General features: G+C 40.5%; 1 protein-coding gene across 2 annotated transcripts; it reads right to left on the reverse strand.

Annotated features, from left to right (window-relative positions):
* Positions 1-7,182: 7,182 nt before the first annotated feature.
* On the reverse strand, positions 7,183-11,035 carry psmg3 (proteasome (prosome, macropain) assembly chaperone 3). Of its 2 annotated transcripts, none has more exons than XM_041205740.1 (3): positions 10,890-11,035; positions 9,620-9,916; positions 7,183-7,784 (listed from the first exon to the last, which is right to left on the reverse strand). In XM_041205740.1, the coding sequence occupies exons 2-3, from the start codon at positions 9,833-9,835 to the stop codon at positions 7,632-7,634; spliced, it is 369 nt and encodes a 122-aa protein (XP_041061674.1). In that variant the 5' UTR covers positions 9,836-9,916; positions 10,890-11,035; the 3' UTR covers positions 7,183-7,631. The 2 variants fall into 2 exon arrangements, with proteins under 2 accessions (XP_041061674.1, XP_041061675.1); XM_041205741.1 differs by having other exon boundaries at positions 10,886-11,023.
* Positions 11,036-12,345: the final 1,310 nt, after the last annotated feature.

A 12,345-nucleotide genomic window follows, 5' to 3' on the forward strand; every position in this document is an offset into this window, starting at 1 on the left:
ACCTTTTGGGGGAGTGTTCCAAATTTTCTGCATTGTGTGAAGAAGTGCTTCTTTTATAATCATCCCTGAACAGTTCAGCTCTAATCTCAAGGTTATTATTTAGGACTCACAGCAAGGAAATAGTTTTTCTCTATCTACCTTATCAAGTCCTTTAACCATCTTAATTAGATGCACAACAGTAACAACTTATATTTATGTAGTACAGTAAATGTAGTAAAACATCCCAAGGTTCTTCACAGAAGTTTTATCAATAAAAATTTGACATCAGCCACTTGAGACATCAGGACAGGTGACCAAGGAGGTAGGTTTCAAGGAGCAGCTTAAAGAAGAGAGGGGGGATGCGGTGAGGTTTAGGGAGGGAAATCTAGAGCTTAGGACCCACGTAGCTGGAGGCATGGTTGCCAGTAATGGTCTGATTAAAATTGGAAATGCGCAAGAGGCCAGGATTGAAGGACTGCAAGGATCTCTTCGGGTTGTAGGTTGGAGTAGGTTAGAGAATTAGAGCAGGTTGAGCCATGAAGGGATTTGAAAACAAGGATGCGACTTTTAATTTAAAAGGAAAGCGAGTTTAGTATTGTCCTGTCCCTATAATTTAATCTTCTTATCCTTGGTATAATTCTGCTCAATCTGTGTTGCACCCCCTTCCAAGGCCAATCTATGAGGAAAGGTGGATAGGCTGGGGTTGTTTTCATTGGAATAGAGGAGCCTGTTAGGAGATTTAACTGAGGTGTATACATTTATGAGGAGCTTAGATAGAGTGGATAGGATAGATCTATTTCCCTTTGTAGAGAGGTCAGTAACTGGGGTTGGGGTTGGGGTGGGGGTGGGCATGGATTTCAAGTCATTGGTAGAAGGATCAGGAGGGTTGAGAACATTTTCCACCCAAAGGGTGATGGGGGTCTTGAACTCACTAATTGAAAGGGTGTAGAGGAAGAAACCCTCATCACTTTTAAAAAGTGCTTGGATATGTGCTTGAAGTGCTGTAACCTACATGGCTACAGACTCAGAACAGGAAAGTGGGATTTGGCTGGATAGTTCTTTTTTTGCTAGCATGGACAATAAGCTGATTGCCCCTTTCTGTGCACTAAATTTCTATGATGCCCAGAATTGAATACAGTACTTCAGAAAGGTCTTACTAGAGCACTCCAGTGGTGACAGAACTTCGACCCCTATGTATTTCAGTCCTCTTGAGGTAAAGGGCAACATTCCATCTGCATTTGAAATTACTTTTTTGTATTGAGATGATGATAACCTAGTGAACAGCAGCCACTCCAGACTCAGAAGAGGAAGAGCCTGCCTGATCTCTCTCCATGGCTATTTTGAGGATGAGGCATTCAGAGTGGACAATGGAAAATTCTAAGAGGAACTGGTACCTTGACAATCAAAAGGCATTCGACAAAATCAAGAGAGAATCGACATGCATTTTCATTGTGCCTTTTGCAACTACAGAATGTTTCAAAATGCTTTTCAATCAGTTAAGTTCTTTTGGGTGTGGTCACTGTTGTAATGTAGGAAAAGGGGGAGCCAATTTGCACATGGTGAGGTCCCACAACAGCAATGGAACGCCAGCCTAGATTATACACAATTCTCTGGACTGGGACTTTTGGGAATTCCACATGAATACCAACATTCTTTATGAGACCCCTTGCAAATGTTCACACCCTTTTGGGAATCCCATGCAAGTAGAAACATTCTCCTAGGGATTCCCTGCAAAAACTGATGCACTCAAGAACCTGTGCAAATATTGGCACAGTTCCTGACCCCATGAACACATTGGCACGCTTCTGATCATGTGTAAATACTGAAACATTCCTGAGAACCCCGTGCAAATATTGGTACACTCATAGGAACACAGTCCTATTGTCAAAAGACACTTTTACCTACCCCCAAAAAACCTGCCATTTTTGCAGAAACCATTATGATTGGTATGCCACAATAGGAGTCATGTGCCAGTAACTTAACAGATACAAAAAAAATAAAATTTTAAATATGTTGTGCTTGGAAGACAATGTTTTGGCAGATATCAGATGAACCTGAAGATTTCCTTAGTGATTTTTAGGTGTCTGAGGACTGCATCTATATGCCTATGGTATAGGATACAAGAAGGTAGATTCATTATTAATTTTACCTTTTAAAAAAAAATCAATTTTTCTTTGGCAGCCTAATTTGTTACACACATTGGATACCTCCCAAATCTATTTCACTCAGGATCCTTACAGAAAGAACTTTGATCCCATTGCCCTGTACCAAATTCAAACTTAGATCCCAATGCTGCAAGAAGTGTACTAACCAACCATGCCACCTAATCTACTAAAATAAGCTTTTAATTGTCTGCTGTGGTAATTAATTAAATGACATGATATCAGAGAGATGATCAGTGATGGGGATCCTGTTCAGCTTTAATTACTGAATTGACTTTGTGATGAATAAAATGAGATATCTAATGAACAATCTCTTCTGTCAACTGGTGTTTATATAGTGGTAATAAAATGAAGGGGTTTTGATGGAAATACTTAACTTTAATTAATCAACTGCAAACAGAGCAGGTTGTTCTGAGTCAGACACAATGTATGAGCATTCCCTGGTGTTCCTATCATCCTAAACAGAGATGTCAGATTAGCTCAAGCGAGCTGCGAGGTTCCAGAAATTAGTTTTATCAAGGTTATTCATCAGAGGATCTGGGGTGTTGCAGGGAGTTAGACTCTGGCCTTTTATCATTTTAAAATTAATTCTCGCGATATGGTGTTTCTGGCAAAGTTGGCATTCATTCCCCATCCTGTATTGCCTTATAGGTGATGGGTTTTCTTGAACCACTTTGGCAATTTTAAATGACTTAGTGGTTCACAAAGCCACTTCAAAGGGGCAGTTACGAGTTAACTAGGTTGGTGTGGGACTGGAATCACATAAAGCCAGACCAGATTAGGACAGCAGGTTTCCTTTCTGATATTAATGAATTAGCGGGGGGCGCGCGGGGGTGGTGGGGTGGTGGGTGTGGGGTGGTGGGGGTGGGGGTGGGGGTGGGGGGGGGTGTGGGGGTGGTTGCATAGATTTAAAGTAATTGGTAGTAGGATTAGAGGGGAATTGAGTAACTTTTACACCCAGGGGGTGGTGGAGGCTGAAACCCTCTTGACATTTAAAAAAACACTTGGATATGCACTTGAAGTGCTATAACCGACAAGACTACAAACCAAGAGCTAGAAGGTGAAATTAGACCAGAAAGAATTTTTTTTGTCTGCACTGACATGATGGACTGAAAGGCTTCCCTTTGTAATGTAAATCACTCTGTTTCTAGGTTTTATTGTTATTATCTTTAATTGCCTTTGACTAGATGTTTTTCACATTTCTTAAAAAAATTGCAATTCATGTCTTAATTTTTCTTCAGAGGGCATTTACATAGTGATGGGAACAGTAAAGCAGTTTTTAAAAGTACATTTTGGGGAGAGTTAGAAGAAAAGAATTGCATTCTTTTGACAGCTTTGTGACTATTTTACTGATGCCAGCTTTTTAAGATTTTTTGAAACAGAATTCAAATTTCAGGATTTCGATTTTCCTAGAATTTGAACTCGTTCTCTGGATTAGCAGTGCAGGCCTCCGAATGATTTGTCCCATAAGCAATACATTACCATATCCCTAAACTTGAATCAAGCTCAGGCTAAGAGGATAAATAGAGCTATCTGATGGCTGTTAAAGAGTCATATGCACAGTAAATTAGTGTAGTCTTAAGCATTCCTATTGGGCAAGGACCTCTAAACGAAACTATTACTGTGGCACCAATTTGACACTCAAATCGCACTCAGAAAGTATAAGGGGTTTGGTGCAGGAAGTGGGAAAATCCACAGTAGTGCACACAGACTCTGAAGGCTCCATATTGTATCCTTGGGCTGTACTGAATTAGCTGGAAAGGTGATAGCAGCACTGTGGCCTTTCTCAGAAAAGTGTTCCACAGTCAACAACTTCAGTTAGAAAATGCATTTGTGTGAATGCTGGAATGGGCAAGGGTTCAGCTATAATACTCTACATGGTGAAATATCTGAACACCTGCAATTAAAGCATTTAGAATCCCCTGCTTGGGTGAAGTATCAGATGGCACCTGAAGGCAGTGAATCCATCAAGGGTTCAGTTGCGTCTGGAGAGGGAGGGGAGAAGATTGCAAGAAAGTTAGATACGCAAAGTAACAGTTGATTGATTTTTACAGTTCAATCACAAAATGATCACTTTGTACAGCATAAATTTGGATGACTTACATTAGAGAACAGCATTGCATAGAAAATGTTTGTAACCATTTTAACTTTCATAAGTAGATTTCTATTTATAAAACGATAAAAGAATATGAGCGCAATTCTTTTCTTTTGACTCTACCCAAAATGTACTTTTAAAAACTGCTTTACTGTTCCCATCACTATGTAAATGTCCTCTGAAGAAAAATTAAGACAGGAATTACAATTTTTTAAGAAACGTGAGAAACATCTAGTCAAAGGCAATAAAAGATAACAATAAAACCTAGAAACAGAAAGTGATTTACTTCACAAAAGGAAGCCTTTCAGTCCATCATGTCAGTGCAGACAAAAAAAAATCTTTCTGGTCTAATTTCACCTTCTAGCTCTTGGTTTGTAGTCTTGTCGGTTATAGCACTTCAAGTGCATATCCAAGTGTTTTTTTAAATGCCAAGAGGGTTTCAGCCTCCACCACCCTCTGGGTGTAAAAGTTACTCAATTCCTCTCTAATCCTACTACCAATTACTTTAAATCTATGCCCCCCCTGGCTAGTGACTTCTCTTTGAATGGAAATAGATCATTCTATTCACTCTATTTCTCTTTCTCGCTCTTTTGAGATACAATGCCCTTAGAGGGCATTGGTTATCATGGACTTCCAAGTGTTGGTCCATGATCATGCCTGGCAAGGTACTGCAGTGGTTTGCCATTGCCTTCCTCAGGTGCTGGCTGACCGGGAGACTCCTCTGCTCTTACTGCCTGCCACAGGCATTTTGGAAGGATTTACAGGTTGATAATCAACCTATTTGGCCATTTATGAACACACCTTTCTACTATGTCATGTGGCGAAATTTTTTTTTAATAATTTGCCCAGCACCAGGGTTAGACTGACTGGCCTGCAATTACTTAGGCTATCCCTTCCTCCAGCACCATGCCTATCATCAGAGATGATTAGAAAATTATGATCAGAGCCTCTGGTGTTTCTTTCCTTAGCAACCTTGGATACATTTCATCCTGGGCTTGGTGATTTATCCATTTTCAAGGATGCTGAACACCATAATATTTCCTCCTGCACTGTGTTTATCAAATCCAATATTTCATCCTTCTCAACTACAATGTTTGCTTTGCATCTCTCTTTTGTGAAACCGATGCAAAGTTTCCCTAAGAATGTCTTCAGCTTCAAGCCACAATTACCTTTTTGGTCTCTAATTGGCTCTACCCTTTTCTTAGTTATCTTGTTCTTTATATATTTATAAAACATCTTTGGGTTTTCCCTAATTTTCCTTGCAAATTTTTTTTCTCTATGCCCTCTCTTTTGCTTTCTTAAATTTCCTTCAATTCTTGCACTTCCCATAATCTAGGTGATCTGCAGTTTTGACATCTGACATAAGCTTTTTTTGGCCTTATCCTACCCTGTATGCTCTTTGCTATCCAGCAGGATCTAGGTTTGGGAATTTCACTTGTTTTGTGACAGCATGGTTACTCTGAACCCTTTTTAGTTGCTCCTTGAATACCTCCTACTCCTGACCCCAATTACCTTCAAATAACTATTTTCAGTCCATTTTTGCCAAACAACATCTCAGCTTAGTAAAACTGATCTTTCCTTAATTTAAAAATTTTACTATTTTTATCCTTTTCCATAACTACTCTAAATTTAACTGAATATAATCACTAACACTAAAATGCTTCCCCATTGATATCCTTTCCATCTATCCAGATTCATTCCCTAAAATTAAGCTCAGAATTGCCCGTCTCTTGTTGGACTTGCTACATACTGGCTAAAAAAGTTCTTCTGTATGCATTTTAAGAATCCTGCACCCCCCCCCCCCCCCCATACACTGAATGTATCCTAGTTATTATATTTGTAATGTAAAATGATTAAGTGTGTGTGCAGGGTTTTCTATTCTTTAAAAAAATGGTAGTAATTAGTCACAATGAGAAAAATCCCAGGGAGATGGGCACAGATAAGTGGACAAAATTCAGCCATCACAGCAAAGCAAGTAAACAGGCTTAGCTTGGGCTGGCCAAAGCCTGAAATCAGGCAACCAAATCAGAACCAGGAAAAGCAATAAGGGCAGGTAGGCCACAGCAAGGATTGAAATTGAGTGACTAAGGTCTGCAAAAAAAAAGACAGGTGCCTCAATCATAGGATAAGAATCCCTCAAAAATAAGTTAACCATTAAAATAGTTTTAATAAATTGTTTTTAAATTGAGTCACACTAAAATATAGGCAATTCTACATTTGAGAAAAGCCCCCTTGAAATGTTCCATTGCTCCCAATAGCTGATAATGGAGCAGAAATGCAAGTGCATCAGGTCCTCAACATCAACAGGCATGCTATGTGCAGTATGGGTTGTACTGACACCAAAGGTATGGACTTTCCTTTAGATGGAGAGAGTAGCATTGCAGTGGTAGAAGGTAAAAATTAGCACCATTGGCTTCCTCCCAGAAGCTGTTTCTCCACCAGAGGCCAAAAGTCATCCATATGAGAGATGAAGGAAAGGAGCAAGGATGAAGTCCTAGGCTATATGTCAGAACTGCCTATATTGTGTCCAGATTATAGTTTTTAATTTATAGATACAGTATGCATTTTTTCTTACATTTCATTTAAAATACTTTTGTCAAGCAGCACTCCCTCAGTGTTGCACCATGATGTCAGTTGAGATTGTGCACAAATCCTGGTTTGGGGCTCAAACCCACAACTATTTTAAGCCATGGAGAGAGTGCAATCTGATCCAGGTTATTCAGAGCTTCAAGCTGGGAAGCCTTGCAGCCTTTTTGCCATAATAATGGTCCAAGGGCAGGAAGCAACTAAACAAAGAGCTCAAAGTGGACCACTGCACAGAGAATGAAGTCAGCTTGGACATTAGTAAAAAGCATTACTTGTTTAATAGCAGTTAAATGATGCAGATTGTAAAACACTTAGAAACACCAGGCTGGAATGATGGGCACTACTGATCTCAATGATGAATTGTTTTCATATACTTTTATTCCAAGCATTTTTTGCAATTTACATTTCTCCAATCTTTCTTTCGATCAACTCTTTGCCTCCATTCAGCCTGAACACTCAAGAATGGAATGCAAAATCCAGTTCGTCTCCCCTTGTGTCCCATCTTTACCTTCAAAATCTAATTACAGCAAGCCATTCTTCAGCCTTAATTAACATCAACGGTACTTATTGCCTTGGGAGTATGCATAATATGCTGCAGTGATGTCCCTCAACTGAGTACAAATACTAGCTTTCCAGTTCAATGACTTGTGCATCAAAAATACAAAAGTTGTTCCTCTATTTCCATTCAGCAACATTCCTGCTCAAGTTAAAAAGTTTATATTCTTGTCCACGTGGAATGAAGCAAAGACACATTACTCTTTTATAGCGTTAATTTGTTAGTCTCAGCCCTTCTGTCCAGTTAGTATATTTCACCAAAGTCGGCAACTCTGAATCAGCTGTTTGATAGACTTAATACTGTCCATGTTGGCATCCTTCAGGGCCAATGCAAGTAGCACTGGTTTGTTCCCAGACTCCTCGGACACAAAGGTCACAAGGTGCTTTGCATAGACATGGATGAGAGGCTGTAAAGAAAAACACAGACATTACAAGTGTAAGTACCTGTAGAACAATAATTTGAACGCTGAGCTAGATACAAATGAAAACTGAAAGCACATGGGAGACAATCCTACACTTAATTGGGGAAATGGCTGATGACTGATGCGTGAGAAAATACCCAAATACACTGCTCATAAGTTGCTTAATGGTAATACTCAACAAGGTCACAATATGAGTGAAGCTCCTGAATGGCTGACTTGGCTCCATCAAAACAGGAAAACAAGTGAGCTATATCATGGAACGGCACAAAAATGACGTGGAAATAGAAGGGAAAGGGAGGGATGGATTGAAAATCCGATCAGGCTTTATTTGAAAGCTGGAAAGACATGAAACCTACTTGAGGGGATATGAAAATCATCTACAATAAAGGTTCTGTGCCTTTCTATTGCCTCCTTGAGATAATCTCCACCAATTTTGCAATCAAATCTATTTGGCTTTTAATAAATTCTCTATGTTTTATCTACTTTCATTAAATAATGGTTGGAAACATTAACCATCTGAGCTAACTGCTCAAATCAAAGTATGGTGTTAACATCAAAGTCACAGATGCAATTCCCATACTGACTAGTGTGGTTTTTGTCTTCCAGTTTTGACAAAGGGTTAAGACACCCAAAAAGTTAACCTATCTTTTCCCTTTATAGATTTCTAGCATTTTCACAGATTTGTTACTGCAATGTCATTTCACATGGATTCAAATACAGCCAGACTGACCAAGTGTCATTGAGATAGAGGGAGGACCAAAAAAAGGCCATGTTAGTCCATTAGGCTGCTCGCAGAGTTCAAATTTTGACTACACAAAGTCCCTGTCTAAATCCCACAGCTGATCTCAATAAATACTTTTCCAGGTAACATGCACAAGGCTGAATACTGGTACACAAAAGTATCAGTGAGGTCATTTGGAAGGCTAAATAATTTCTATACTGGACACAGGGATTACTAAAATATAAAGCAGACACTGTATATTTGTGGTCAATGTATGTAGGTTGAGGTCAATCAGGGATAGCATAGAATTACGTATGACACAGAACAGAAACAAGCCATTCAGGTCATCTGGTCTGTGCTGTTGTTTATGTTCCACATGTGCCTTTTCCTATCCCTCTTCACCTAACCCCATCAGCACATCCTTCTATCCCTCTCTCATGTTTATCTAGCTTCCCCTTAGATGCATCTGTGCTATTCACCTCAGCCATTCTCTGGGTAAAGTAGTCCCTTTTGGATTAATTGGAGACTAATTTATATTTATAGCCAATGGGCTCTCAATTTTCTTTGATGTCTAAGGCCTGTTAATTTCAATACACAGTACCTTTAAATTTTGTGTACAGTGGCGCACATACTATCTTCAGGCCAGCATGTGAGTGGCCCAACACCTTCACAATTGCTGTGCAGTCTCACTCACACACAACTTAGTGGAAACATTGCTTAAGTCCCCATTTTTGGTCTCCCCTGTAAGTGGAAACATCTCGATGTCTATCCTATCAAACTAATTTATCATTTTAAAGATCTCAATTAGGTCACCATTCGCATTTCTAAAGAAAAGAGCTCCAACCTGTTCAGTCTATCCTGATGTGCTCTGAAGTTCTGGTATCATCTTTGCAAATCTTTTGTTGTACCTTCTCCAGTACCCCTATATCCTTTCTTCAATATGGACAGAGTTGTGCACAGTACACTAAGCCAACTGCAGGAATATTTGAATCAACCCAAAATCCCTATTCTTAGGTGCAGTCTCACTGATTAGAATGAGCCTCTCAGTGTAATCTGGAGCTCATCTTACAACATCTCTATCTCTTAACAATCTTCTTACCTCATCTTTTCCCATTAGGATCTTTGTGCTAAATGTGGGTTTGCTGATCTCATTTGCCACACTGTGAGGCGTTACAGAGATCAATGTTCCCATTTTGCCATACTGCGTGACCACCACAAAGATGTAATCATTGAATACAGTGCACACCACCTCAGTCAGGATTCCATCAACAGCTTCTGCAGCCTGCTTGGACTGGATAATACTTTTCGCAGCCATAAGTGTCCTCTCAGATTGACACAATTGCTGATTAATCCAAATGCATGGGCTCAAGAGTTACCATACTCAGGCAGTCTTTATCTAAATTGAAAAGAAAAAGCTTCCAAATAAAATGTCATTGCAAGATGTCAAACATTTCCTAATTGAATCATATCTCATTCACCATTTATTCATAGTGTAATACAATGAAGAGTTCCATAGAATATAAACATAGTTTGCACATTTCAAATCTGAAGTGATCACAGGCTGCATCCTTGCTGGTGGCAATTAACAATTCTACAGAAATTAGTGAGGAAAAAAAAAGTCAGTCTTCTGGCATTAGGCTTTTTAATCTTAGAAATAATGCAAGCTGTCTGCCCCTTGGAGCCAGAAGATTGTGAAGCCAAGACCCTTTCGGAAGATTGAGCACTAAATATAAGCGGTCACTCCAATGCAGTATTGAGCAAGAGCTGCACAGTTATGGGTGCCACCTTTCAGATCAGACGTTAAACCAAGGAACCATCTGCTCTCTCAAGTGGACATAAATAATACAATGGCACTGCTTTGAAGAGAAGGGGAGTTGTCCCATGTTTATCCCTCAGCCAATACCACTAAACAAAAAAAATCCATTATCACATCAATATTTGAGAAATTAGCTGTTGCATTTCCTGCATTACACCAGTGACTACACTTAAAAATGAGGTCATCATGCTTCTTTCCACAGATGCTGTCTGACCTGCTGAGTATTTCCAGCATTTTGTTTTTATTTTGAAAAAGTACTTGATTAACTGTAGTGTTTTGAGACATCCTGAAGTCATTAACATGTAATAAATGCTTTCTAAAGTTCTTTCTAAAAGTGAAATTTGTTGGAGAGTTCTGAAACTCCCTACTCGAAAGATGAATCAATTCTTTCTCCCTTGTTCACGCACTGATAGTCCGATTGTGCGTTTCCAGAATGTTCTGTTTAAACTCCTTTTACTTATCTGCTCTCTGGGCGAGGCGCTATGAACGCTACTACCAGCGGACCTGGCTTCACTATTCCCAAGCTCTTTAAAGCCTCCTTCTGCTTACCTACCGATCTACAAGGGCCAAAACACAAGCTTTTCTGACTGAAGCTCTACACGAACACCCAGGCCTGTACTCGGCACTCATTAAAGACTCCGAAAACCAGTCACTCGCCAAGCGAGCTGCGCATGCTCACTATGAAACAGACCCATCGACCACTCTGCGCATTCTCAGTAGATCAAGCCTGCACCAACCGCTACTCTACGCATGCTCAGCAAATCAAGCTGAAATCTGCTCTGCGCATGGTCAGCAAATCAAGCCGGCACCAACCAGTGCTCTGCGCATGCTCCGAAAATTAAGCTAGCGCCAACCTGCGCTTTACGCATGGTCAACTGTCAACCTGATGCCTCATGCACTCTGAGCATGCTCTGTCCACATTTCCCGCCTTCTGCACATTATCAACGACAACTAGCACCTGCGTATTGGACACGAAGCCACGAAGGCGATATTCAAACAAGTGACTAAAACTTGGTCAAAGATGCAGGTTTTCAAGGAGCGTCTTAAAAAAAGAGCGACAGTTAAAAAGGAGAGGGTTAGGGTGGAAATTCCAAAGATTAGGATCTTGGCAGCTGGAGGCCTGGTTGCCCCTGGTACAGGGATTAGAATTGGAGGAACACAGAGACCTGGAAGGCTTGTGTGGTTGGGGAAGACTTCAGAGACAGGAGGGGAGCCACGGACGGTTTTGAAAACAAGGAGAATTTTAAAATCAAGGTACTGCTAGACCAGGAGCCAATGTAGGCCAGTAAGCACAGGGGTGATAAATGAACAGGACTTGGTGCAAATTAGGATGGGGCAGAAAGTTTGGATGAACACAAGTTTATGTAGAATGGGAGGCTAGCCAGGAATACATTAAATAATCAAGTCTAGAGGTAACAGTGGTAGGTTACCCCTTTGTCCTGATTCTACTGCTACCTTTTTTGTTCTCCCTCCCCCCCCCTCCCCAATCTGTTCCTTTTCAGTCATCTTTCCAGACCTTTATGGTGCAGGTAGATAACCCAGTCTTCAGATAAATCTGTGTATATTTGCCTGGACCCCTTGAGCAGTGTAGGATTAGATGCCAGATCTGAGGTTCCCATCCATTCCCATAGGAGGATAGAAGCTTGAGAGCAACAGTGGGACAATTAACAGAAACCAAGATGCTGCTTGTACCATTCACGTTTGAGGTATATGGGAGATGTTTGTGAGGTCTAGTACCCTTGATCCCCTGCTAAGCTGCACATCCACAACAAGAAGAGTTGTGTCCCACAATTCTCCGACTCTCACCAATGACTCCAAGTAGCTGGTGGTGCACACCAGCAGCCACACCCCAGGACCTCGACTTATCAGTCATGCAAAACTAAGTGAGGTGCCCATCATCTTTGATTGGTGTCGTGTGGGGATGTCACCCCTTCTAAGTGCACAAAGACTGGGAATGGCAGATGAGGCAGGAGATTCTAATAAGTTAATTGGACAATGGCTCAGAAGGC

Source organism: Carcharodon carcharias, chromosome 15 (genome assembly GCF_017639515.1).
Source record: "Carcharodon carcharias isolate sCarCar2 chromosome 15, sCarCar2.pri, whole genome shotgun sequence".
Taxonomy (NCBI): domain Eukaryota; kingdom Metazoa; phylum Chordata; class Chondrichthyes; order Lamniformes; family Lamnidae; genus Carcharodon; species Carcharodon carcharias.